We start from the raw sequence: 21,383 nt of genomic DNA, 5'->3' as shown, positions 1-21,383 counted from the left end.
ATGTCGCTAATGTTCTTATCGAAAGACTTGATTGCGGCAAAAAGCAGCGCGGCTGCAGCCTTCGGAAATAAAAAGACACAAGCCTCAGTGCAAGAATCTTTTATCAAGTGACAATAAAAGAAGGCGATGAACATTACGGGACAACTTTTTAAATCTTGTTGAAAGCGGCAACGTCGACACTCTGAATCTGAAAACACCAAGAACAAAACATTTGCATTAGTTTCATAGAAATATTGTAAATACCGGAATTCTAGGGTATGGTAGAGGATTAGGGCCAGTGAAGTGGGAAAAAAAAGTTGGCAGGATTCTCACTTTATTCTCAGAATTCTGACTTTAATCACAGAGAATTCTTTAAAGTCAGAATTATGAAATTAAAGTCAGAATTTGGAGATTTGAGTCAAAATTCTCACTTTTAAATCAGAATTTGGAGATTCAAGTCAGAATCCTGCCAACTCTTTCTTCTTCCTCTTCCGTACTCGGGTTAGCATGGACGTCAGTCAATTCTATTTGACTTTCTTTCAAAACAATTTTGGCCCACATAAACAGAACGGATCCAAATCCAGAGTGTTGAGAACTTTATTTGCCGATTTGTGTAAAAGAAGTCGGCCTGTGTCCTTGTCGCACACGGGTTTACTTACGTAGTCTTCAAACTTGGTGATCTCTTCTTCCAACATGTCCGTTCCAACCTTGTCGTCTTCCACCACACACGCGATCTGGAGCTTCTTGATGCCGTACCCCACAGGAACGAGTTTGGACACTCCCCACAACAGACCGTCAGCTTGCACCGAGCGCACGCACTCCTCCAGCTTGGACATGTCCGTTTCGTCGTCCCACTAAAGCGAGACGAGGAGGCGGACGTGTCGACGCCAAAGGGTCATCGTTTCATTTGGAGAGCCGATGTCTTACCGGTTTGACGTCCAGTAAGATTGACGACTTGGCGATGATGGTCGGCTTCTTGGCCTTCCTCTCGGCGTACTCTTTCAACCGCTGCTCTTTGAGCTTCTCTGCCTCGTCGTCATCGTCGCTGCCAAACAAGTCCATGTCGTCGTCGTCGGCGTCCCGCTTGGCGAGGACGCCCGTCTGCTGGACCGAAGTTCCCTTCAAAAAAAAAATGGACAGATCGTGCTCACAAGAGAGCAACCGGCATCGCACTATCGAAAGCATTTAGAATCCATTAATCGACTAATCGGATTCATTTTCATTTTGTTTTAAAGTGGAGTACAAAAGCATCTGATTAGTGTTTATTAACCAGCAATTTTTTTTTGTATGGTGATTTAAAACAAAATGGGGGGGTTGATGTTGCACCGTATTAACGGTTAGGTCATTGTTTTCCAAAATAAAAAACAATGTTTGCAAATGTCTTAACACAGAAGATAATCAGTCTTCTTTCATGAAGGACTACAGAAATCAGTGAACAATTACTGTTGATATGCTAAAATCAAATGAAATTCAAAAATGGCTCCAAACGATTACTCTATTATTAAAGTAGCTGTCGATGAATTAGATGATGGATTAATTTTGACACCTCGACAACGTAGTGAGGCAAACTCACGTTTGTGTACGGGACCGAAGGCGAGGAAGCCGCTGCGCCCGTCGCCGGGCTTTTCTCCAAGACGTTTACTCGACATTCCAGCTTGGAAAGCGACGCCCTCAAGTTTTCCACCACTGAAGACGCACAAACAGAATTGCAATCTCATCACAAATGTTTGCAATCTCTAAAGATGTCCGCACAACGCGAGCATCCGCTACGGAGAATTCCTTTTTTCCGGATACAGACACAACCCGGATCCAATTCCCTATTCTCATCTCGCTCTCTCACCGCTTCTTTTTTTTGTCACATATTATTTGAATTTGCCGCACCTCTATTTAAGGTTTTGTTCTCCTGCTCCAGGCTTTTGATCCGAGAGATCAGTTCTTGATCAGCTGCGCTGCTGCCGCAGGTGCTCTGCCGCGCAAACGGAAAAGATGGAAACAATTTAGTGGCGGACACATCATCAGAACCTTCATCAATACAAAAGTCAACATGGTTATTTTATACATGTTTTATGTGTAAAATAACAAAGTGTTAATGGCTTAAAGTTGCGTTCCTAAAATCTAAATGGCCATGTTTGACATTTTGAGTTAAATGTGTTTTTTTTTTAACTCATTCACTGCCATTGACGGCTATAAATGTCAAAAATTCATTAGAACTATTTCTATTAGTTTAACATTTTTTTCCACTTGTTAAGTTTTTTTTTCCCAGTATGAAATCCTTGAAAAAAAATTGTACATTTAGAACAGATAAAAAATGTATGATTAATCGTGAGTAAACCAGTGAAGTCATGCCATTAATTACAAAAAAATTAATTGCCTGACGCCCCTAATTTGTAATAATAATAAAGTAATTTTAATTATATTTTTTAATAATCTTTTTGTAAAGAAAGAAAAAATGTGGGGCGTCAGTCAGGCGATTTTTTTATTTATTTAAAATCATAATTAATCGCATGACTTCAACATCAAAGTAGGATATGCATTTTTTTATTTTTTATTATAATGATTCATTTTTTTCATGACAGAAAAGCAAACTTACTCCCGCAAGCGACTTCTGAATGTTCTCGCGGGCACGAGCGATGTCTTGAAGGATGGCAACGGCTCCCGCATCCTTAAAATAGACAAACCGGCACATTGGGTTCATTTGGTTGACATGTCAAAAAGGAAAGGAGCTCCTTCGGCTTGAGTGACGGCAAGATAAGAAATATTTCTTTCATGCGTTTGACATGACGTGTTTCTTACGCAGACGGCGTGCGCGGACGGCGAGGCACCGTTGACGCGCTCGAAGAAGCGCCTCTCGGCCTCATCGTAGCGACTTTTGTCAAACCAGATCTTCTCCTGGGACAGGAAGTTGACGGTGCTCATGTTGCTAAGGAAAGAAAGGAAGCACAAGAGTGGGACCAACGACCAACACTCAACAAGCATTTATGGAGATGAGACTAATTCTAAAAAGTGCACACACCCCTGTTCACGTTTTGGGGATGGAAAGAAGGAAAAAGGCCTGCGATAAATGATTTCAAAACTTTGAATGTGATCTATAACACGTACAACTCCATTGAAGTATTTTAAGGAGAAAAATACAAATGGAAAAATGGCATAACCTGGTTGCATAAATATGCACACCCATAAACTAATACCGCACATTTGTCTTTTTTGATTAAAAGTAGAATCAGTGTAACATCTTGATGCGACAATATTAAAAATATTCGAAAAATCTGTTATCTGTGCACGGCAGCCCTCTTCAGACCACCACCATCACGGATTTACGTCTAGACTCTGGCTGGCACATTTTTATTTTATTTTTTTTACTTGCCCGCTCCGAAAGACTTCAGTTTCAAACTTTTACTGAACAGCACTTTGTATGTAGTGATGGTTGTTTTAATGTACTCTATCAATAACGTTTTTCCAAAATTAGCTGTTCAGGTTCCAGGTAGGGTTGTGCAATTAATTGAAATTCAATTACAATTTCAATTATTACACTCCACAATTACAAATTCGGCATAATTATAAACAAAACAAAAAAAGATTATTAACCCTATAAAGCCAAACGCATATTATACAAGACATTTTGAGCCCTCCATTACATAAGTATAAGTGAGTTATAAATGTATAAATTTAATGCATTGTGACCGGAAGTATCAAATATGACACAAATCAAAAGTCAGATGTGGAAGTTAATTTCCCCCCAAGAATCTGAATTTTCTCTCATATTTCATGGTTCAGGTTTAATACTAATTTTGTGTCGTTTGCATTTATTTACTTATTTACTTTTTTTTATTTTAAATGGCAAATTTACAGTAATAAATCTTATTTGGTCCAAAAGGAACTTACATAATAATGGTTTCAAATAATTTGATTTGTCTTATTTTTAAATGTTTTAAACATTTTTTTGTTTTGTAGCCCAAAAAATAATGGTGATTATTTTTTCCATAATTGAGCAGCCCTAGTTTCAGGTCATATTAAATAAACATGGGGAAAGTTTTGAAGCGATTTATCATGGTTTCATTTCTTTCCATCACAAAAACCTGACATCTGAACAGGGGGTGTGTAGACATTTGATATATATCCACTGTATGTAATGAGTTTTATGATGAAACCTTCAACGGTCCTATTAAGTAGACTTGAAAGTTAAAAGTAACAACCCCAACACAAAAACAAGAACAAAAAGTGAAACGTGTGTCATAATCTGCAACAATGATTCATTCAAACAACCATAAAAAATTAAAACAAATAAATGAATGAAGAAAAAAAAGACAATTTGAAAAGTGGAGGAAAATGAGAATGAAAGAAAGTGAAACGTTTGTCCAATAATCTGCAGGTGGAGTCGTACTTTTCCCTGGGCGGGACAGTGAAGACAACCGACGAGGCGTCCGTTTTGGCCCCGCGACCTTTCTTTGGCGGCGCCGCTTCCGCTGCACGGCAAGCGCGGAGACGGATCTCGGCCGCATCGTACCTCCACTTGTCCAACCACACGCGCTCACTGTCGGCGTGCAGGAAGTAGCTAACGGCCAGATCGCGACCGTCCCGTTTGGCCGGCGTCTCGCTGGGCTCTTCCTCCTCCTGGATCGGGTGCAAGGCGTGGAAAACGTCGGCTTTGCCCTGCGGCGCTGCCCGTTTTTCCTCCGCCGCCACTTGCGCTTCCTCTTCGGGGAACCTTTGCGGCAGCTGGCCGCTTCTCGGGTTGGAGGCGCCAGACGAGCGTTTGGACGAATTGTTGCCGTACATGTTCCGGTAGAAGGCGGCTTCGGCGCGGTCGTAGCGCGGCTTCTCCAGCCAAACGTCTCGAAAGAGTTCTGCTAAAACGGGGGACAGCCCGTTAACCGGCCGGCGAGCGGTCGCGACGGCAGTCGGCGCTTGCGACCGGTAGCCTTCATCGGCGGTCGCGGGCGCGACGACGCCCCGAGAGAGGAACGAGACGTCCAAAGAGTTTGGAACGCTGGACGGCAAGGTTTCCTTTATTTCAGCTTGTTGATTTTTTTTCTTCTTGGATGCCGAGTTGTTCCGTGCCGTTGGCGCCGATCCGTTCAACTCGCCGCTTACTTTGGACGAGTTTGCCAACCAGCACTGATAGAGACTCTCGGCTTGCTCGTAAACGCTGCGTTGAAACCACACGCCGGCGCATTCCGACTGCAGCGCCATCAGTCCACTTTGGCGCGAGTCGCCATCGGGCCGATCCTGCGTTTTGCCGTTCGCTTCCGAGCGATTCTCAGCTTTGGGCCAACATTTCTTGCTGCGCCGTCTTTTGCCGCTTGGCTTTGTCTCTCCGTTGGAGCTTCCGCTTTCTGGAGAGGACGACGACTTTCCTCCATTTGACGGGCTGCTTCTACACTCGGCTACCTGATTGGCCGATGAAGAGTCCGCCCGGTTAAGGCCGGAAGGCTTGTTATGATCCAACATATCTGCTGCGCAACACTGGGGGGTCTTCGTTGACATCTTTGATCGGTTACAGGGAGAAGAAAACAAGTACAGGCTTGGAGATTAGTAGTTGGAGTCAAGCAGAAGAAACTTGTCACAAGGGAAATGAAGACCCTTTCACACGGGCTTGGCAAACTTTTGGTTCTTGATCTGCTGTCGCGCACCCGATTCAGTCGCCATTTGCAAGTACGTTCTCCAGCATACTCACAAATACAATCTTTGACTGTCTCGCGATTCGATTCAATTCAGATTTTTGATTCAAAATGATTTGATTTAACACTTCACTTTATAGATGTGCAAAGAATCGTCATGAAATACTCCAGTCTGACTCGCTAATGCTAATTAGCGCGCGACTCGTGGCACTTTTATCACGCAAAAGAACGGCTATTTATAAAAACCGCTTCAGGAATGTATAAAGAGAAGCATCTTCTTTAACATTGCTCAGGCATATGCTCGTCCTACGCTGCAAAAAAACGACAACTTGATTGTGACTTTTTCCTTCTACTCTCTATTGTGGCTACAACTTAACAGTTGATCAGAACGAACAGAGCCACACCGCCCCTAAGTGGCCAAATTGAGTACAACATGAACAGCGCTCCCAATAAAGGCACACACAAACAAGGGCGAGACCGTATAAAATCATTGAAACAAAAATCGATTTTGGGACATTTTAAATCGATTCTGAATTGCACTAAAGCTTACAAGTACGTTCAAACTTACACCTTTGAACAAATTTGTGATTATGTTCAAACGTATTTAAAAATGTTCAATCACGCTCATGAGCATGTTCGAAAGTATTTGCGAGCTTGTTCAATTAAAAATAAAGAAAGCTATATTGTCCACAGCCTCTTGTAAGCAGTGAATATGGATGGTGTAAACACACGATACGGTCTTATCTTGAATTAAGTCAACATTGAAGATGGGTTTGCCCGTGTAAACAAAATCATTATTTGCAGAGTTTGATAACACCGAAAATAAATCAACATTTGAATATCGAGAGGACTTGTCACATTCCAGGTTCATTGAAAGAAAGCGGGCCTCATTTCTATTACTTCAGAACTATCGATTGTAAATAAAGATGGTGCGGGAGGTCTGACAGCAACGAAAACCTTGAACCGTTTGCCACACGTGTGAAAGGGAAACTTCAAACTTGGGACACTCAAGACAAAAAGGCTGTGAAGTCGGAATTAGAGGTCATTCTCGGAAAGGAGTTACTGGCGAGAATCGGCTGAGAACGCAAGAGTCAAGCAGCATGCAAGGGACTGAAATGAGCATGCAAAAGGAGCAAGCGCAATTAAAAAGCAGAAGTCCATTTAAGAAGGACAGAAACATTAATAATGCAAGATGTTCACTTGGATCGTGTCACCAATTACTAATAAAGCAATAGCTTTTTTTGAGGACGTACTGTGATCTCCTCCACTCTATGCTTGTAACATGCTCAACAAGAGTAAACAAATCGTAAATCGAGAGAATGAAAATGGTCTCTGATGAACGCGGCCGTTCGGTAAAAAAATTGTTCAGACACGGTTCACATTGACTGAAATTGGACATCATGCAGGTCATGCAGCTTTCATGATGTTTGGCTGAATGCAGGAAACGCTTTCCCCTCACGATTCACGTGACGAACCTGAATTTGGGTCGTTTTTGGGGTTGGGCATTTCCTGCAGTCAAGCACGCAAAATCGCAATCGAGGTCTGAACTCACCGTCCTTGCGAAGAAGATGCAATTGTCAAGTCAAAAATCAATTGCTCAAATGTTCTTTTCATCCAGTTTAACCGCAAGCGATTGGAAAAGAAATGTAACAACAAATCACCATCTTGCAAAGTACAACTGGGATAGTAATACACACTAAATATAAAAATATTCAATTAGTGCTCAAGGTTGAAGCTACTAGTAAGAGGAGCTTCAAAATTCATAATATTGGATGAAGTCAAGTCATTTGATCTGGACTGAATGTTGAAGATGTTTGACGATTTCAAGTTCAGGCGGGTCTCATTCATTGTGGTGTTAAATATTCACTTCCACAACCTTTGAACAGCAGCAGGCCACTTGAACTGAATAAAGTCGGGTCTGACGACGCCGGGAAATCAGGAAAACAAACAAACATTGTCCTCCTCAGAATTTGCGAGTGACGTCACGTCGCCGTTGTAAGCAGGAGGTCGCGCAAGATGTCGCACAATGCAGGAGGCATCAAAAGAAAAAAAGGAAAAAAAAACCGGTAGCGCCGTCGTCATGAAACAGTAGCCTAACATTTACAATACGTTTCTACCGTCAACCGGAATGAAAACCCCGGCGCGTGCTTAGCACTCGAGCCCTTTCGTTTTCAGTTGAAGCGAGCCGTGCTTTCAAAGCGGTATCCCGGTCGAACCTCATGATTCGGCGCGATCGTTCGCTAGCAAAGTCGCCATGGCTAACACATGCCCCAGTCCGGAAAAGGCCGACGGCTCCTTTCTTTTTCCGCTCTCGTTCCTGAAAGCAAATGGCAGCAAACCCGCCCGAGTCCCGCGGCCCAGTTGTTCGCTCGGTGCCACATTCACTTACTGTTGGCCTTCTGGTGAGCTCGCGGCGGCGGCGGCGGCGGTGGAGGTGGAGAGAGCCGGTGGACGAAACGTGCTTCGTCGCCAAGCGCCAACGGGAAGGAGGAACTGGAAGGAGGAGGAGAGGCTGGACGACGTGGACGCATGCTAGTGATGAGGTTTCAAGCGCATCACATGGGGGGAAGGGGACGCAACACGTTGGCGCCTTTCTCCTGTGACGTGACGTTGTGACGTCACTCAAAAGGTGCCATTTAAAACGAATAGAAAGTATTAATTGACGGATTTTTTTCTCATTCTTTTTTTATTGTATTTTTTTTTTTGCCCTTGGTTTTCCTGAATTAGACTTTGTAAAGAGTTTTGGGCGCCTTATGGTGTAGATAAAGCGCTAAATAAAAAGCAATCCATTTACCATTTTTGATAAATGTTCTTATATTATATATATATATACACATTAGGTGGTGGTAGGTAGTTTTTTTTATCAACCCAAAGAGTTAATCAGAAAAATGCAGAAGAACATTCATATGTTTTCCACATTTTTTTTACAGACTTTTGAAAAGATTGGTTTAAGAATTTTTTTTATCATGTGCTCATAATGGCTTTACGTCTGATCATGTTATTTATTGTACCAGTTTCCTTTGCATAACCTGTAATAACGAAAACAGCGCAAAAGCAATAATGACAACCTCTTTATTTGTAGATTTCTTTTTGCTGTTTTGAATAAGAAAATACTGACAAGAAAATATTTGTATAATAAATACAAAAGGAGTCAAACTATTTTCATCTTTAAACCTAATAATGAAGAAGAAATGCATTTAGCTGATAATTAAGACTTTATAGAGTTTTAAGAGGCAGTGAACAATGATCATTTCATGCTTCCTGGTGCAGCAGACTTTCGACCAAGCTCCCTCGCTCTCTCAGTTGCAGACTGCACAGCCGTCATGGTTGATGCCCTCACACCTCCTTGTTCCAGAGCATGAAGCCCATAAATGGTTGTCCCGCCTGGGGTGCAGACCTCAGAACGAAGCTGAGCTGGATGTTTATTGGAGTCAAGTAATAATTGACCAGCACCCTGCAACAGAGAGTTTCATAATATTCATACTGCAACTATGCATAGTGTATAGTTTTGGTTACATTTAAAAATGACACTAAACATTTGCAGCCCAAAGTATTGCCTTCAATTTAAGTCATGACATCATTTGGCATTAGACGTAGAGTGGAGCAGTCGGCAACGAGTACAAACAGTGGCTGTATTTATTTACGATGAGCAGATTTCCCATCATTACTGACATTACAACATCAACGAAACTGACCAGAACAGTCTGAGATGCGATTCTTTGGGCTAGAGCGCTGGGCATGCCCATTTTAACGGCTCCTTCCGCCAGCGCCTCCGCAAACAGGTATACCTGTAGACAAAAATAACCTGACTCACAAACCTTATTATTATTATTATTTGAACAGTAATCAACCGAATGGGATATGAAGCGCATAATATGTCGTATACGCCACTGGTCATGTACGCGAGTTCCCTGAGCAACTTAGCTGAGCTGAGCACACTCACAAAGGCAACTCCGCTCCCACTGAGTCCAGTATGGATGTCAATCCAGGCCTCGGGTCCCTCTTCGACCAAACCACAGCGCTGCAACAAGGAGCACAACAGGGCGCCATGCTCTCGTTTAGCATGAGTCCCCCGTGTAAATAAAAGTGCACCTTGCAGAACCACGCAAGGAAGATTTGGCATCATCCTGATGACACGGGAACCCTTTGGCAGGAGCTTAGTACAACGACAACAACAACAACATAATTACTTGATTAAAAACAATACAGGTCTCATGCTCGGGCTCTCACCTCCTCCAACGTTGCCAGGGTGACTCCCGCTGCAACGGACACAATCGTGTGTCTGTCAGTGACGTGCTGCGAGATCTCATTGAGAACGGCGGCAACGAAATGAGGTTTTACCGCAACAAAGATGACATCTGAATTGCAGACAACCTCTGAGTTGGAGTGAGTTGTTGAGATGTTCAGCTCCTGAAAACCAAAAGAAAGATGGCCTTTGCTTGTGAGTTCATGATTTGTCCTCTGGGGGAGTCTCTACAACAGGGATGGGCAACAATTTCTCCATCAATGCTACTGGGGAGGCACATGAGACCATGCACTTTCTAACCAAATGTATGACAAAAATGATATTTTAAATATGGACAAAATACACATTGCATGCAAAATGCATGCTCTTTATGCATTTCATTTTTGAGAATACTATACTCAATCCATGTATAAAAGAGGACTTTTATTTCTTTGTTATATTTCATTTTATTAATCAAGTCACATTGCAGTGTCTCTGATTTGATGGAAAATGTGACATGAATTGATTCCATGATGGATTAATTAAACTATTGTGAAAAAGAAGTCGTATATTAAGATGCATCGAAGCTTTTACCTGAAAGCGTCCGAGGTTCCTGAGAGATGGTGCACTCACTTTGATATTTGTAGGAAGAACATTCCCTTTAATGATGCAAGTACATAATTAGCTCTTGCATTTAGACAAGATAACGTGCCCGGGCCGGTTATGTTGAGTCTTGAAGACTGACCAGATAGGATGCCCTTCGCAATTCCAAAAGCCATGTTCCCTGCACCAATGAAGCCAATTAGTAACTGTGAGTCCATCTCGGGTTTCCTTTTAATCTGCAATAAACAAGTGGCAGAAGGAGAGTCAGTCAACTCCGAAGTCCAGGCACCTTTTCTGGGTGTATAGGACAACTTAAAATACAGAAACAAATATGAATTGTCTCTCATAAAACACAAATTGCATTTAAATCAAGTGTGTTTTAAACTGATCTCTGTAGGACGACTCAAAGTGCATTCAGAACAAATGCAACTGCTAAAAGATAGCGATAGCTTTGTAGGCCTACAACATAAGCCTTAGCTTATATACTTAGCCCAAATATTAACCGTAGCCCTTTAAAAACAACAAATGCCCCAGGAGTTGCAGATGGGCAAAGTGGAAAACAAATATTTACTTCTTGAGGTGGCAGGTTAGCTTCTCTGCTTTATCACAATAAAGTCTGTTCCTTTTCATCGAGAACGTGAGCTGCAGCACTCAGTCTCTCACTGTCACTTCAACAACTATTCATAAAAAAAAAACAGTTTATATTATTAGATTTATTAGAAATTTATATTGGCTAAATGGCATATTCACAAAGGTTGATAAATTAATCAGAAACCCAATTTTTTTACGTTTCAAAACAGCAATATACTGTATTACAATTATTGGAAAATCAATGTATGTGCTCTTTTTAAATATATTTATTTGCCTCTTTGTTTGTCACCTCCTGGCTGGTTGTTGTATTTGACTGTTTTGAGTTCCTAAATTCAAAAACAAACAAACAGGCAAAAGACTTGGCTGGTAATATATCCCATGATGCATTTCGTGCTGCCATCACGAAAATACGTCAGAGTCTGGGGGGCGGGGGTCACCAAGGCATGTTGCACAAACACAAGGGAACTGCACTGTTTTAATAGTGCATGATTTCGCATTAGCGGGGAAGGAAAAAAGAAAACAAACACACAATAAAACCTCGTGAAAATCAGTCAAGAAATGAGCAAGTTACGAATGCCGCCCCTCTCAACATGGCCGCCACGTAAGCATGTCGGTAAGCTATTACAGCGGCTGGCGTGTCTTCTCGTATGTGTGGTGACCAGTGCCGACATCTGCTAGCGACACGCCGCATTACTGTTCTGTACTTCACTTGTTCTCCATGTTAATAAAACACCAGCAGATGAACGCTTTAATCGCCATTTAACAGAACGGAATAAAACACAGAGAATTTAACAGTACCTCGAGTGACATCGCCAAACGCTTAGCTCGGGCGCTCGGCGACTAATTATTGTTTATTTTTATTTTTATTTTGAGTCGAGGGTGACAACCGTACTGTAAGTTACACTAACATTATTTCAAATGGATTATGTGAACTCACCAGATGTTTTCGTTTCACCAAACCAAACAAGAAGCCTCGTGCGACGCTGTCAGGAAGGTTGGCTTGATTTATAACTCACTGCTACCAGTGCTCAAGATGGGCTGCACCTTTGTTTGCGAATAGTACGTTTAGTTCATATACTTAATATCAACATATATGTTAAATTAAGTTAAGCATTTTAAAACTATAAACAAACGGTGGAAGAGAATTAATGCAACACAATATTCTCCTTCGTGCCATTAAAATCAAGTTCGTGCCAAACGGGTTTCTAAATCGAGCGCACCCTTAGACTCTATACAACTGATCAATTCCATTGGCTGAATGCATGTTGTAAAGGGCGGAGATTCGGTAGACTAATTATAAGTCATTTCTGTCAGCCGTGTGACGGCGCTGAAGGGTCGCTTCTAAATGGTTTCCTGCAACATTAAATGACAGGTAGGTTTGTTTGGTGTTTTTTCTCCCCTTATGTTTTTGATTTTTTAAATTTCAGCTAGGTGCCAAGTCATAACATCGCCGTGCCTTTTATTTGATCACAAATTCACAAAATTGCCATAAATTTAAATGTGTATCGAATCTAAAGTTGAGAAAAGTTCGAATTGAATTCACTGTAAAGGTTACACTTCATTTTAGTTTCATCCCGAAATGTCATCCGAAAGCTAAATATATCGTTGACTTTTTGTTAGTCATTTGTATAAAGATGTTTACAACATAAGTGTCAATATTCCAAATTCCGTATCGTTGTTGTTTTTAAATCTAGTTGGAATTTAGAATAAAAGTGTCATTTGGCTTCGAGGCAATTTTAGACGCTGCATGCGCGAGTTCAGCATCAGCCTCAGAACGGGCATGTCTGGGCAAGCCTCTTTGATCATTGAACCATTCCCCCCCTATCTTGTTTAAAATGGTGTAGTGGTTAATTTTATATATACAGACATGTATTGGTCAATGAATGATACAGTTTGCATGACTTATTTGTACTGAGTGACATTAAATGCTGGTACAATTTGCAAAAAAAGAAAAAAGTATTATTCCATTAGTGTATGATGGGATGTATTATTATATCCATGAAAAGATTGGTAGAGCACCTCCTTTTGAAGTTATTGAACAAATGTTTTGTTGTTGCAGACATGGGCCGCCTCCTATCCTGCCACAATTCTCTCCTGCTGCTCTGCATCCTTGCTAGCTGCTTCCCAGCAATCAGTGGGCTCTTTGAGTGGTTGAAGCAGACTGAGCATCCTGCGGTAGATGCACCGCCACTTCCTCCTCCTGAAGATCTACTTCCAGTAATTCCAGCCAAGGATGTGCAGTTTGAAATATCTACCGCTGACGAGAAGTTCCTGGCTCTGGCCAAGCAGATGGAGCTAAGTACTTTAGACAGCTGCCACCACATGGTAATGGACATCATACACTCTCAGGAACTATAAAAAAAAATAAAAATAAAAAATGAAATATTAAAGTTGTGTTAATTTCCATCTTTGGTTCCTGATGTTATCGCATTTGTTCCATCCAAATAATATGTTTACAGGCGTGTTTGTATTTTAAGGCAGGTTTAACATGCTGTGCGCTCTGCAGGTGGTTGCTCAGTTAAAGACGAGCTGTGAGGGTCTCTCGGAAGAAGAGCTGGCCAAACTTGGCGTCCTATTGTTCAACTGCCAGGCCCAGATTGAGGGTCGCAGAACTTATGCATGTGCAGAACAGATGGTAAGTTGTCACATTTTACACCATTTAAAATGACTCAACGGTGTGCCGTCATTTCCGGACTATCGAGTGCGCCTGAATAGAACTTCTCTGCACACACACAAAAAGTCTGAACACCTGAAATCACAATCAATCACATTACTATGTAGATGAACATTTTGAGCATGATTACAGAGAGAAACACGCTTGTGGTGCAAATGTGATGCTGTACTTGAGTGTGTGTTGCTCAGGAAATATGGTTGTCGTATTTCAGAGTATCAAAGATTGCACATCCAACATGGACTCGGACACATGGAATGCTTATCACATTGTTAGCAACAGGGCTCGCGCGGTGTGCTACGCGACTCGCCAGCAGCTTTTTCGGCGCAGGGCTGAGCACACGGTCAACATGCTTATCGCCACAGCTGCCAGCCAACTGTCTGCCATGGAAGACCTGAAGGTAATGCATGTTGGTTTAGAGGTGCCCACTAATCTGTCATTGGAATGCACTGGTCAAAATAAGGTACGCTCTAAAAACAGTTGGGTCAAAAATGGACTTGGAATTGACCCAACTTTGAGTCAAGAAATTGGTCTTTTAGTGTAAAACAACCCAGAAAGTTGGCCCGTAAAGATTAAAAAAAATTTTTTTTTTTTTTTCCATAATTAGGTTACTTTTGACTAAACTGTTGTTAGTGTAGATTTTTTTTATTTTTATTTGTCCACCAGAGATCTGGAGGACAAGTTGGGCTCCAAACTGAAATACAGTCACATTCATTTTCTATGTATAACCGTAATCAGTTAATGTTCAAAATTTACAATCTACAAGATGAGCATACTGGGAAAAAATAAAAAATCGGAGATGTACAACTGGCATAACCAAGTTAGTCCTGCAACAGCGTCATTTTGTGCACAGATGTCCTGTTTTGAGTTTTCAAATTGTATTTATTCGTTGTATCGCGTTTACTGAAATGTTCAGTTTTAAAATAATGACAACTTTGTTTACTCGGTTAAATCGCCATTCCAAAGGATAATTGTCATTATCTGTTCGTAAAATGCTCACGTGGCTCGAGTCGACGTCGGCAGCCCTGAACTTTGGATCGTCAAGCTAATATGGCTAACATCACTTGTTGTAATTGCTACGCTATAAGCCGTATATGCCTATTGAGCGCCGGCCCAGTTCGAGGGAACCCAATGGAGCCTTTTGTGACAGGACGGCCAATTGGAGCTCCGAGAGATGACGGCAGCGTCGCTGGACGAGCTCCTGGAGGGCCACGGTTCTCTGCAGGCTCAGCAGGTCAAACTGCATGAAGGCCAAGGTCAAATGGAAAGTTCCCTAAGAGACAACCTGGAGCGTCTGGGTCGGGAGAAAGCCCTCATTGCCTCTGGACAGGAAGTGGTGGCCCAGCTCATCCAGGGAATTACAGATCGAATGGGTGAGAACTTTTAGTCGTCTTTTGCTCCATAAAGGTCGGAGTTTTGGCCGGATAGGAAGTCAGCGTTGGCTTATTTAAAGGGATACTTGACTCGCTGAGCCACGTTGGTGATTATTAATTGAGCTTTTCTGTTGAAGCGATTGTCGGCGAGAGCGTGCGGATCCGAGGCGCCGAAGTGCAGGACAGCCAACGAGCCATCGTTCGAGACCTCGCCCAAATCCGACGTCAAGCTCAGGGCATCTATCAAAAAATGGGTATCTGACAATTCCACCCCCCGTTGGACGTTGCGTGATTTTTAGTTTTGACCCGAGCCGACCTGTGACTTCAGATGACGGCGTGTCAGGATTTCTTCAGCACCAAGACCAGACGTTGCATTACTACACTGATCTCATGAGCAAACTGGAGCACATGAACAGCAGCTTGGGATTCATGCTGCACAACTTGGATGAAATCCACAACCGAATAGAGGAAAGACTTCACGTGATTCAGGGTTACCTCGGCTGGGCAGGTGAATTGCACCGGGTGCTGAGCTTACGTTCTTTTGCCCCCACGCCGCACCTTGAACGGCGTTTGTTTGCGTTTCCAGGTTTGAGCGTCACTGCCATGTGGACGTGCGTCGCGCATGCCGGCTATTTGGTCCTGTTTGCCGTCCTGCAGTCGTTCCTGCGTTGCGCCGTTTTCCCGCGCGTCCTGCTGCTGCTCACGGTGCCCTTGAATGCGGTGGCAGAGGTCAACCGGCAGCCGGCGCTGGATCTCACAAGTCTCGGCGTGCTGCTCGTCACGCTTTCCTTCGGTACAAGCTCGCAGCTGTGCACAAATACAATTGAAGGAGGTTGAGCCCTTTTTTTTTTTTCCCGTTGACGTCCACAGGACACTGGCTTGTGAGTCAGTTGTGGGTTCATTTTCCCAGCAGAGGAAAACCATCCGCTCCTTTGGCGTTTGCGGCTTTTGGGTTAGTGGAGCCCCTGAAGTCCTGTGACGCGTATCCACGATCCTCAACGCCTCAGAAGTTAGTTGCAAAGTTTCATTACTGTCCAGTTTACTGCATGAAAACAAAAAAGACTTGATCATCTTTTTTCTTTTTTTTTATCCTTAGGAAAGCGCACAGCTGCACTGAACAGGATTTGCTGAAGCAAGATGCCATTAAATCAAGTTTGAATCTTTTATCAACTACATGCAAATTCAAAATAGTCAAATAAGTTGATTACAATGTGTCAAGTCGTATTTTTAATTTCATTTTTTATAAATACAGGTGATGCGCCTGTATCGTCTTCTCACCGGGAGCCGCCACCAAATGCTACACATAATTACTTCACTCCGGAATTTCTACGTCAGCCTCTTTCAGCAGTAAGCGCGTTGAAGGAATGTTTAAAACGCAGTATGGAAATAAATTAACAATATGCATTTTTTTTTTTTTTTTTTTAAAGGCTTTGTTTGACCATATTCCTTCCAGGAACCCCAATGTAGTTTTTGACACTTTGAATGACTCTCATGGTTTAGCGAATGTCTCAAGAAGTACAACTCCAACCCCATCAATTGGCAACAGGTCAGTGGGCTCCTATTGCACGCACGCACACACAGTCAGTCCCGCGAGTGAATGCTTAAAGTCTGGAGTATGAATAAGCGCCACGCTTAACTTGGACATCATTTTATTGCAAGTTTGAAACACGATCGGATAGTTTGAAAATAAAGATATTCGAAGAGTCAGTGTTTTCGGAATACCACGTAAGGCCCCGCCTCACACTTTTCTTAGCGTTTAGGCCGTTCGTCCACACGATGGCGCCGTTTCGGAGCTTGAAACCGGGCTCCAGAGTGGAAAGATTTCAAAATGCGCCTCGTACGCTTCCACCTGGACACCGTAAACAGGATATGATGACGTGATGGTCGCAGCTCGATGACGACTCATTGTCGCCGTTTGATGACGTATGCTCCAATTCTCGCGTGACTGCGAGTCAGTCAGTCTGTCAACAACAACATCCCTACATACGTCCTTACAATTATGCCATAAATGAATTTTTCCAAATACTGTCCAATCCCGGTCTTTTCAGCTCTCTGTCAGGACGGCAGCTCTGCAATTCCGTCACCAAAGTTGGGAAGGCGTGTAAGAAGCGAGCGCTGTTTGGACAAGATTACTGCAGAGTCCACGAAGGTAGCCTCAACCCTTACTTCCACTCATGAAGCACATTCCCTTACAAGAAATGTTAACTCTTCAACCAGCAGCCTTTGTTGAGATTTTTGCTTTTTATGTTTTTAAGATGAATTTTTAATGGACCCCACCCAACATGGCGCCTTTTTAAAAACAAAAAAAAAACAATAAACTCATTTAAACCAAAACTTCTATGTTTGACTCGTATGACAAACGTCATGCCTTTCTATGCAACATTGTATTATGCATAGCGTCCGTTAACAGATTTGAGTTAGCCAGGTCCTTTTAATGTGATGGTGAAAACGCTAAGAATAGATGTGACCTTCACAGCATGGTGCAAACGAACTTCAGGTTCTTCTGGGCACCTTTTGTTCTCTGCAGCTGCTCGAGCGCCTCGAGCTCACTGCTCTCCATCCCAGCAAGTCAAAGATTTTGTTGGATGTCTCACTTGCGAGCCGCGTCGTAGTGCCTGACAAACCAGTCGCAGGTTTCTTTGAGCGCTGTGAGAACATGGAAGTCAGTTGACGGCCTTGATCCAAAATGTCTGACACGGGCATCTTTTCGTAGTCCCACCTTGTTTGAAGGGTGTGAAGCGGAAATCTGGCCGGCGGCTGCACAGCTTTGCATTACTGGCCGTCTTTTTAAACTGCCCGTCTGATTTACTGTTATCGTACTGCAGCGTGACGGTCAAGGAAATCGGAGTAAATAGTTTGGAAATGCACCGAAGGCGTCCTATGTGTCGGTACATTTTCAATATTTTTGAGGACCTGTTTACCAAGTTATGCAAATACGTTTGAGAAATGTTGCTCTTATGACAATTGCGCTCCCGTACCTTTGCATGTATATTAGGATACAACCACTTCACCTTTAAAGTCCAGCGCTTGCGCAACTGCATCTGCTGCTTCTTTGATTGATACTTCATCTTCCTCACCAACTGAAACCAAGAGGGAAAAAAAACAACAACAACAATTGTAATTCAGCTGTTCTGCATTCACAACACGTGCGGTCCAAGGACTTACCCGAAAGGATGATGGGGTCGACCTCAGAATATTCCCTCAAAGCCCAGATGAAGAGACGTGCCAAGTCCAAAGAGTAAATGAACTGCCTTTTGGGGGTGCCGGAGCCCCACACCACCAAGGGCGTCCCCTCCTCTAACCAGCATAACAACAGTACACCAAAAAAATCACCATATCTATATAGTTTGAACCTTTTGGTGTGTAAAGGCACTGTTTAATGTGCACTTCACTTACTTTTGGCAATGTAGGTTTTGTGAATTAGGCCTGGCAGCACATGACCATCTTCAATACTGAAGTTGTCATGGGGACCAAACACGTTGGTGGGGATCGCAGCCGTGTAGCAGCGTCCGTGCTGCTGGAAGTAGGCCCTGTGCAAGAACAACAACGTCGAAAAATCGCCGGACTGGTAGAGCGGTAAGAAGGAACAAAAATACGGGCATGCTACTGAATTGACCTTTGACCTCAGCTACCTAAATTAACTATTATGGGTTACTCCTATGACGATATAAAGTGCAAAGATTTCTGGTTGACAACTGCAACTTTTTTGCTCTTGGACAATTTTTGTTGTTGTCCAGTAGCTTTGCAGTCATGAAGTTAACTCGATGCGCCCGATTTTCCTACCTGTTCTGGACATCTAGCATTCTTTTTGCATAGGCGTAACCAAAGTTGGACTCGTGAGGTGGGCCGTTGTGGATCTGTGGGAAAACATTGATGAATAATTTATTATTTTACAAGCAAATTCTGGATGAATTGCATCGCAGTGCAATTCGGTTTATGCATCATGGCAGCGTAAATAGAAAAAAAAAATGCACTCAAATGAGATATCTTCAGATTGGAATTCTGCCTCTTCTAAATGTGGGACATTAATTGGTGCATAATGGACAGCAACCAATTTGTGTGCAGTGCAAAAAAACATAAACGCATAGATGTTGATCAGTGAAATATACACTCACTAATTCTCTCAAACACTCTAATTTTGATTGACCTTCCAAAAAGGCTATTTAAATGTATGTAATTTTCTATTGAAAATTCTCTTCTTAAATATCAACAATCAATATCAAATGGGGGTCCAACCATTGTCTTAGGAGTCAAACCATTTGCCTGATGTACTTAAAACAAGGTGAATTGTCACCATTCCACAAAAGCCACTTACCATGGTCTCATCAATGGGATATGTTGTCTTATCAGGAAATATGCAGGTGGACAGACAGGAAACGACCTTAACCACACCGACTTCATGTGCGGCCTGCAGCACATTGTCATTGATGTGGATGTTATTCCTCTGAAAAGCAGACGCAGCAGATGCTTGAGGTGACGAGTTGGAATCATTCTCGTGCCAAAACGACATATTATGTATTTATACCCAAAAGTCCAAGTTCAACTTCAAGTTCTTGAAAAGCCCCCCCACCATGGCAGCCAGGTGGATAACATGAGTGGGCTGGTGTTTCCGGAACACATCTTGCGTCTCTTTCATGCTCCTAAAAGACCAAAAGGTGACACGCGCATCAACACCAAAGACGTTTCACAGCAACCTTCAAAAAAAATAGCTTGAGTAGTTTTGTGCCCACGTGAGGTTGGCATCTTTGGAGGAAAGGAAGATCCACTCTTCACCTTGGTGGCCCGCCCTTTCCTCTTTGACCACATGTTGTATGGCCATCCCCACCAAGCCAGAGCCTCCAGTCACCAGCACCCTCATCTCACCACTGACAGCTCTACTGGACAAACATGATGTTAGCCATAAGGAGATAAACAACTTGTTCAATTGCGTGATATCGGAAGAATTTAGTAGGCTGGGCATTGAATCTCAATCTACAGGTGCGTAAGTGATCAAAAGGGAAGCTTTTGACAGCCGGGCGATGGAACAGATTTAACAAAATGTTCATCATTTTAAGAAGTTTGAAAATGTAACGTGACTGACTTTATTCGAATGAACTGATGATCATGACTCTGCTTTACTCTATACTCGAGTTAACTTCACGTAAAGTCGATGTTAGCTAGCACTTTGGCATTTTAGCAAGCAACTATAATCGCATATAATGTGTACCTCCGTGTAGAAACTCAGATCGTTTAAAGTCTCTTCTAAAAGAACGTGCTCAATGTCTTAACCTCGTAAATGATAAATGGAAAAATAGTAAATACAACCGTCAGTCGAGCTCGGTGGTAACACAACACAGTGCTATTAACATCTAAACTAAGACTTCCGGCTCAGCCTTCAAAATAAAACGGAATATGACGTTGCTGTCGCGGAAGTTAAAAGCTGGAGTACAGTATGTACTTGTAATTGGCTTGGCGAATATGTCTACTTCGGTCACTCGGATTTTGATTTTGCAAACTTATTAACCGGGCACTGAATATTCATTATAAAACGAAACGAGTAACTCAATTTGAAAACAACACACTGCATCCACCGATTTGGAGTTTTGTCACTGTTACCTTGAAAGGGATACTAGACTCATTTAGTCATTTTCAGCAGTAAGATAACATTGGTAACTTCATTATTTTCCATGTACAATTAATACCTTTAAAAACACATTTAACTACTTTCTGTCGACTGAAGATGATATCACGTGTGATCAGGTTAGCTAATATAACGACCAATCATGGCTCAGTCTGCTAACCTCACATGACCAAACCCAGAAAACATGTGAGCTGTGATTGGTCGTAACCTGAGCTCTGAGCACACGTGAGATGCCATTTTCAGTCGACAGCAATTTTTAAAAAGTATTAATTGTACATTGTACAAAAAATAATAACATTTACTTTTTATTGCTAAAAATGGCTAGATGAGTCAAGTATCCCTTGAAAAAAAGAAAATAACTTAGTTTACTGATTACTATTAGAAAAGTATCTAGATTTCAAGCTACCTATTTGCCAACAACCCCGCATGACTTCCCGCTTTTGCCATTACCAGAACTTTATTGGAAGTGCATTTTTACCAGCAATGAAATACTTGGTTAATGTGTATTGAGTGGAGGCACATTGCGACATGGACATTACATTTGTTCCTAAAACATATTAAAAATATTTGTAAAAATGGCGTCCCATAAACTCTAGTCCAGAAGTGGGCATCGAGGGCCGGAGTCCTGCAGGCTTTGCATGTTGCCCTTCTCCAACACAGCTAATAAATGATCAGCTCATCAGCAAGCTCTGCCTAAGCCTGA

General features: G+C 42.4%; 4 protein-coding genes across 11 annotated transcripts; 1 reads left to right on the top strand and 3 right to left on the bottom strand.

Moving 5' to 3' along the window:
• Positions 1-83: 83 nt before the first annotated feature.
• LOC147166593 (uncharacterized) lies at positions 84-8,170 on the bottom strand. Its single transcript, XM_086088238.1, has 10 exons — positions 7,987-8,170; positions 7,150-7,203; positions 4,361-5,463; positions 2,773-2,899; positions 2,570-2,641; positions 1,861-1,945; positions 1,553-1,665; positions 907-1,098; positions 639-833; positions 84-187 (listed from the first exon to the last, which is right to left on the bottom strand). Exons 3-10 carry the CDS (start codon positions 5,461-5,463, stop codon positions 149-151), a joined length of 1,926 nt encoding a protein of 641 aa, XP_085944364.1. The 5' UTR covers positions 7,150-7,203; positions 7,987-8,170; the 3' UTR covers positions 84-148.
• A 512-nt stretch (positions 8,171-8,682) lies between these two features.
• Positions 8,683-12,025, bottom strand: pycr3 (pyrroline-5-carboxylate reductase 3). 4 transcript variants are annotated; one of them, XM_086088523.1, is made up of 7 exons: positions 11,954-12,025; positions 10,568-10,661; positions 10,417-10,481; positions 9,828-10,007; positions 9,541-9,753; positions 9,293-9,385; positions 8,683-9,051 (listed from the first exon to the last, which is right to left on the bottom strand). In XM_086088523.1, exons 2-7 carry the CDS (start codon positions 10,641-10,643, stop codon positions 8,845-8,847), a joined length of 834 nt encoding a protein of 277 aa, XP_085944649.1. In that variant the 5' UTR covers positions 10,644-10,661; positions 11,954-12,025; the 3' UTR covers positions 8,683-8,844. The 4 variants fall into 4 exon arrangements, with proteins under 4 accessions (XP_085944649.1, XP_085944648.1, XP_085944651.1 ...); XM_086088522.1 differs by lacking the exon at positions 11,954-12,025 and adding an exon at positions 11,815-11,934; XM_086088525.1 differs by lacking the exon at positions 11,954-12,025 and adding an exon at positions 11,815-11,934 and having other exon boundaries at positions 9,541-9,618.
• bmb (brambleberry) lies at positions 11,520-17,368 on the top strand. 2 transcript variants are annotated; one of them, XM_086088515.1, is made up of 14 exons: positions 11,544-11,629; positions 12,331-12,388; positions 13,076-13,341; positions 13,523-13,651; positions 13,902-14,087; positions 14,838-15,060; positions 15,198-15,314; positions 15,389-15,568; positions 15,647-15,853; positions 15,931-16,069; positions 16,157-16,212; positions 16,313-16,407; positions 16,488-16,606; positions 17,109-17,368. In XM_086088515.1, the coding sequence occupies exons 2-14, from the start codon at positions 12,382-12,384 to the stop codon at positions 17,236-17,238; spliced, it is 1,854 nt and encodes a 617-aa protein (XP_085944641.1). In that variant the 5' UTR covers positions 11,544-11,629; positions 12,331-12,381; the 3' UTR covers positions 17,239-17,368. The 2 variants fall into 2 exon arrangements, with proteins under 2 accessions (XP_085944640.1, XP_085944641.1); XM_086088514.1 differs by lacking the exon at positions 12,331-12,388 and having other exon boundaries at positions 11,520-11,629.
• On the bottom strand, positions 16,693-20,459 carry LOC147166590 (GDP-L-fucose synthase-like). Of its 4 annotated transcripts, none has more exons than XM_086088517.1 (10): positions 20,365-20,459; positions 19,791-19,934; positions 19,586-19,700; positions 19,376-19,504; positions 18,844-18,917; positions 18,457-18,590; positions 18,226-18,357; positions 18,061-18,140; positions 17,780-17,879; positions 16,693-17,706 (listed from the first exon to the last, which is right to left on the bottom strand). In XM_086088517.1, exons 2-10 carry the CDS (start codon positions 19,916-19,918, stop codon positions 17,651-17,653), a joined length of 948 nt encoding a protein of 315 aa, XP_085944643.1. In that variant the 5' UTR covers positions 19,919-19,934; positions 20,365-20,459; the 3' UTR covers positions 16,693-17,650. The 4 variants fall into 4 exon arrangements, with proteins under 4 accessions (XP_085944643.1, XP_085944644.1, XP_085944646.1 ...); XM_086088518.1 differs by having other exon boundaries at positions 20,267-20,430; XM_086088520.1 differs by having other exon boundaries at positions 19,834-19,934; positions 20,267-20,420.
• Between the last annotated feature and the right edge of the window lie 924 nt (positions 20,460-21,383).

The sequence above is a fragment of the Leptonotus elevatus genome, chromosome 11, assembly GCF_054856555.1.
Source record: "Leptonotus elevatus isolate MCC_2025b chromosome 11, RoL_Lele_1.0, whole genome shotgun sequence".
NCBI classification, from domain to species: Eukaryota; Metazoa; Chordata; class Actinopteri; order Syngnathiformes; family Syngnathidae; genus Leptonotus; species Leptonotus elevatus.
Note: the sequence above shows the minus strand (reverse complement) of the source record. Positions and strands in the feature narration are given on the sequence as shown.

What these genes read in the sequence shown, in the direction of transcription:
- LOC147166593 (XM_086088238.1), bottom strand. Translation starts at nt 5,463, where the DNA reads ATGTCAACGAAGACCCCCCAGTGTTGCGCAGCAGATATGTTGGATCAT. An exon ending in ACTGTCCCGCCCAGGGAAAA is followed by an intron (nt 2,900 to 4,360) that starts GTACGACTCCAC and finishes TTCTTTCCTTAG; the next exon opens with CAACATGAGCACCGTCAACT. An exon ending in CGTCCGCGCACGCCGTCTGC is followed by an intron (nt 2,642 to 2,772) that starts GTAAGAAACACG and finishes GTCTATTTTAAG; the next exon opens with GATGCGGGAGCCGTTGCCAT.
- bmb (XM_086088514.1), top strand. Translation starts at nt 11,575, where the DNA reads ATGAGCAAGTTACGAATGCCGCCCCTCTCAACATGGCCGCCACGTAAG. An exon ending in GCAAGATGCCATTAAATCAA is followed by an intron (nt 16,213 to 16,312) that starts GTTTGAATCTTT and finishes TTATAAATACAG; the next exon opens with GTGATGCGCCTGTATCGTCT. An exon ending in ACCCCATCAATTGGCAACAG is followed by an intron (nt 16,607 to 17,108) that starts GTCAGTGGGCTC and finishes CGGTCTTTTCAG; the next exon opens with CTCTCTGTCAGGACGGCAGC.
- pycr3 (XM_086088522.1), bottom strand. An exon ending in TGCGAAGGGCATCCTATCTG is followed by an intron (nt 10,482 to 10,567) that starts GTCAGTCTTCAA and finishes GCATCATTAAAG; the next exon opens with GGAATGTTCTTCCTACAAAT. An exon ending in GTGGGAGCGGAGTTGCCTTT is followed by an intron (nt 9,386 to 9,540) that starts GTGAGTGTGCTC and finishes TTTTGTCTACAG; the next exon opens with GTATACCTGTTTGCGGAGGC.
- LOC147166590 (XM_086088517.1), bottom strand. Translation starts at nt 19,918, where the DNA reads ATGAGGGTGCTGGTGACTGGAGGCTCTGGCTTGGTGGGGATGGCCATA. An exon ending in ATCCCATTGATGAGACCATG is followed by an intron (nt 18,918 to 19,375) that starts GTAAGTGGCTTT and finishes GTTTTCCCACAG; the next exon opens with ATCCACAACGGCCCACCTCA. An exon ending in ACTTTAAAGGTGAAGTGGTT is followed by an intron (nt 17,880 to 18,060) that starts GTATCCTAATAT and finishes GTCACGCTGCAG; the next exon opens with TACGATAACAGTAAATCAGA.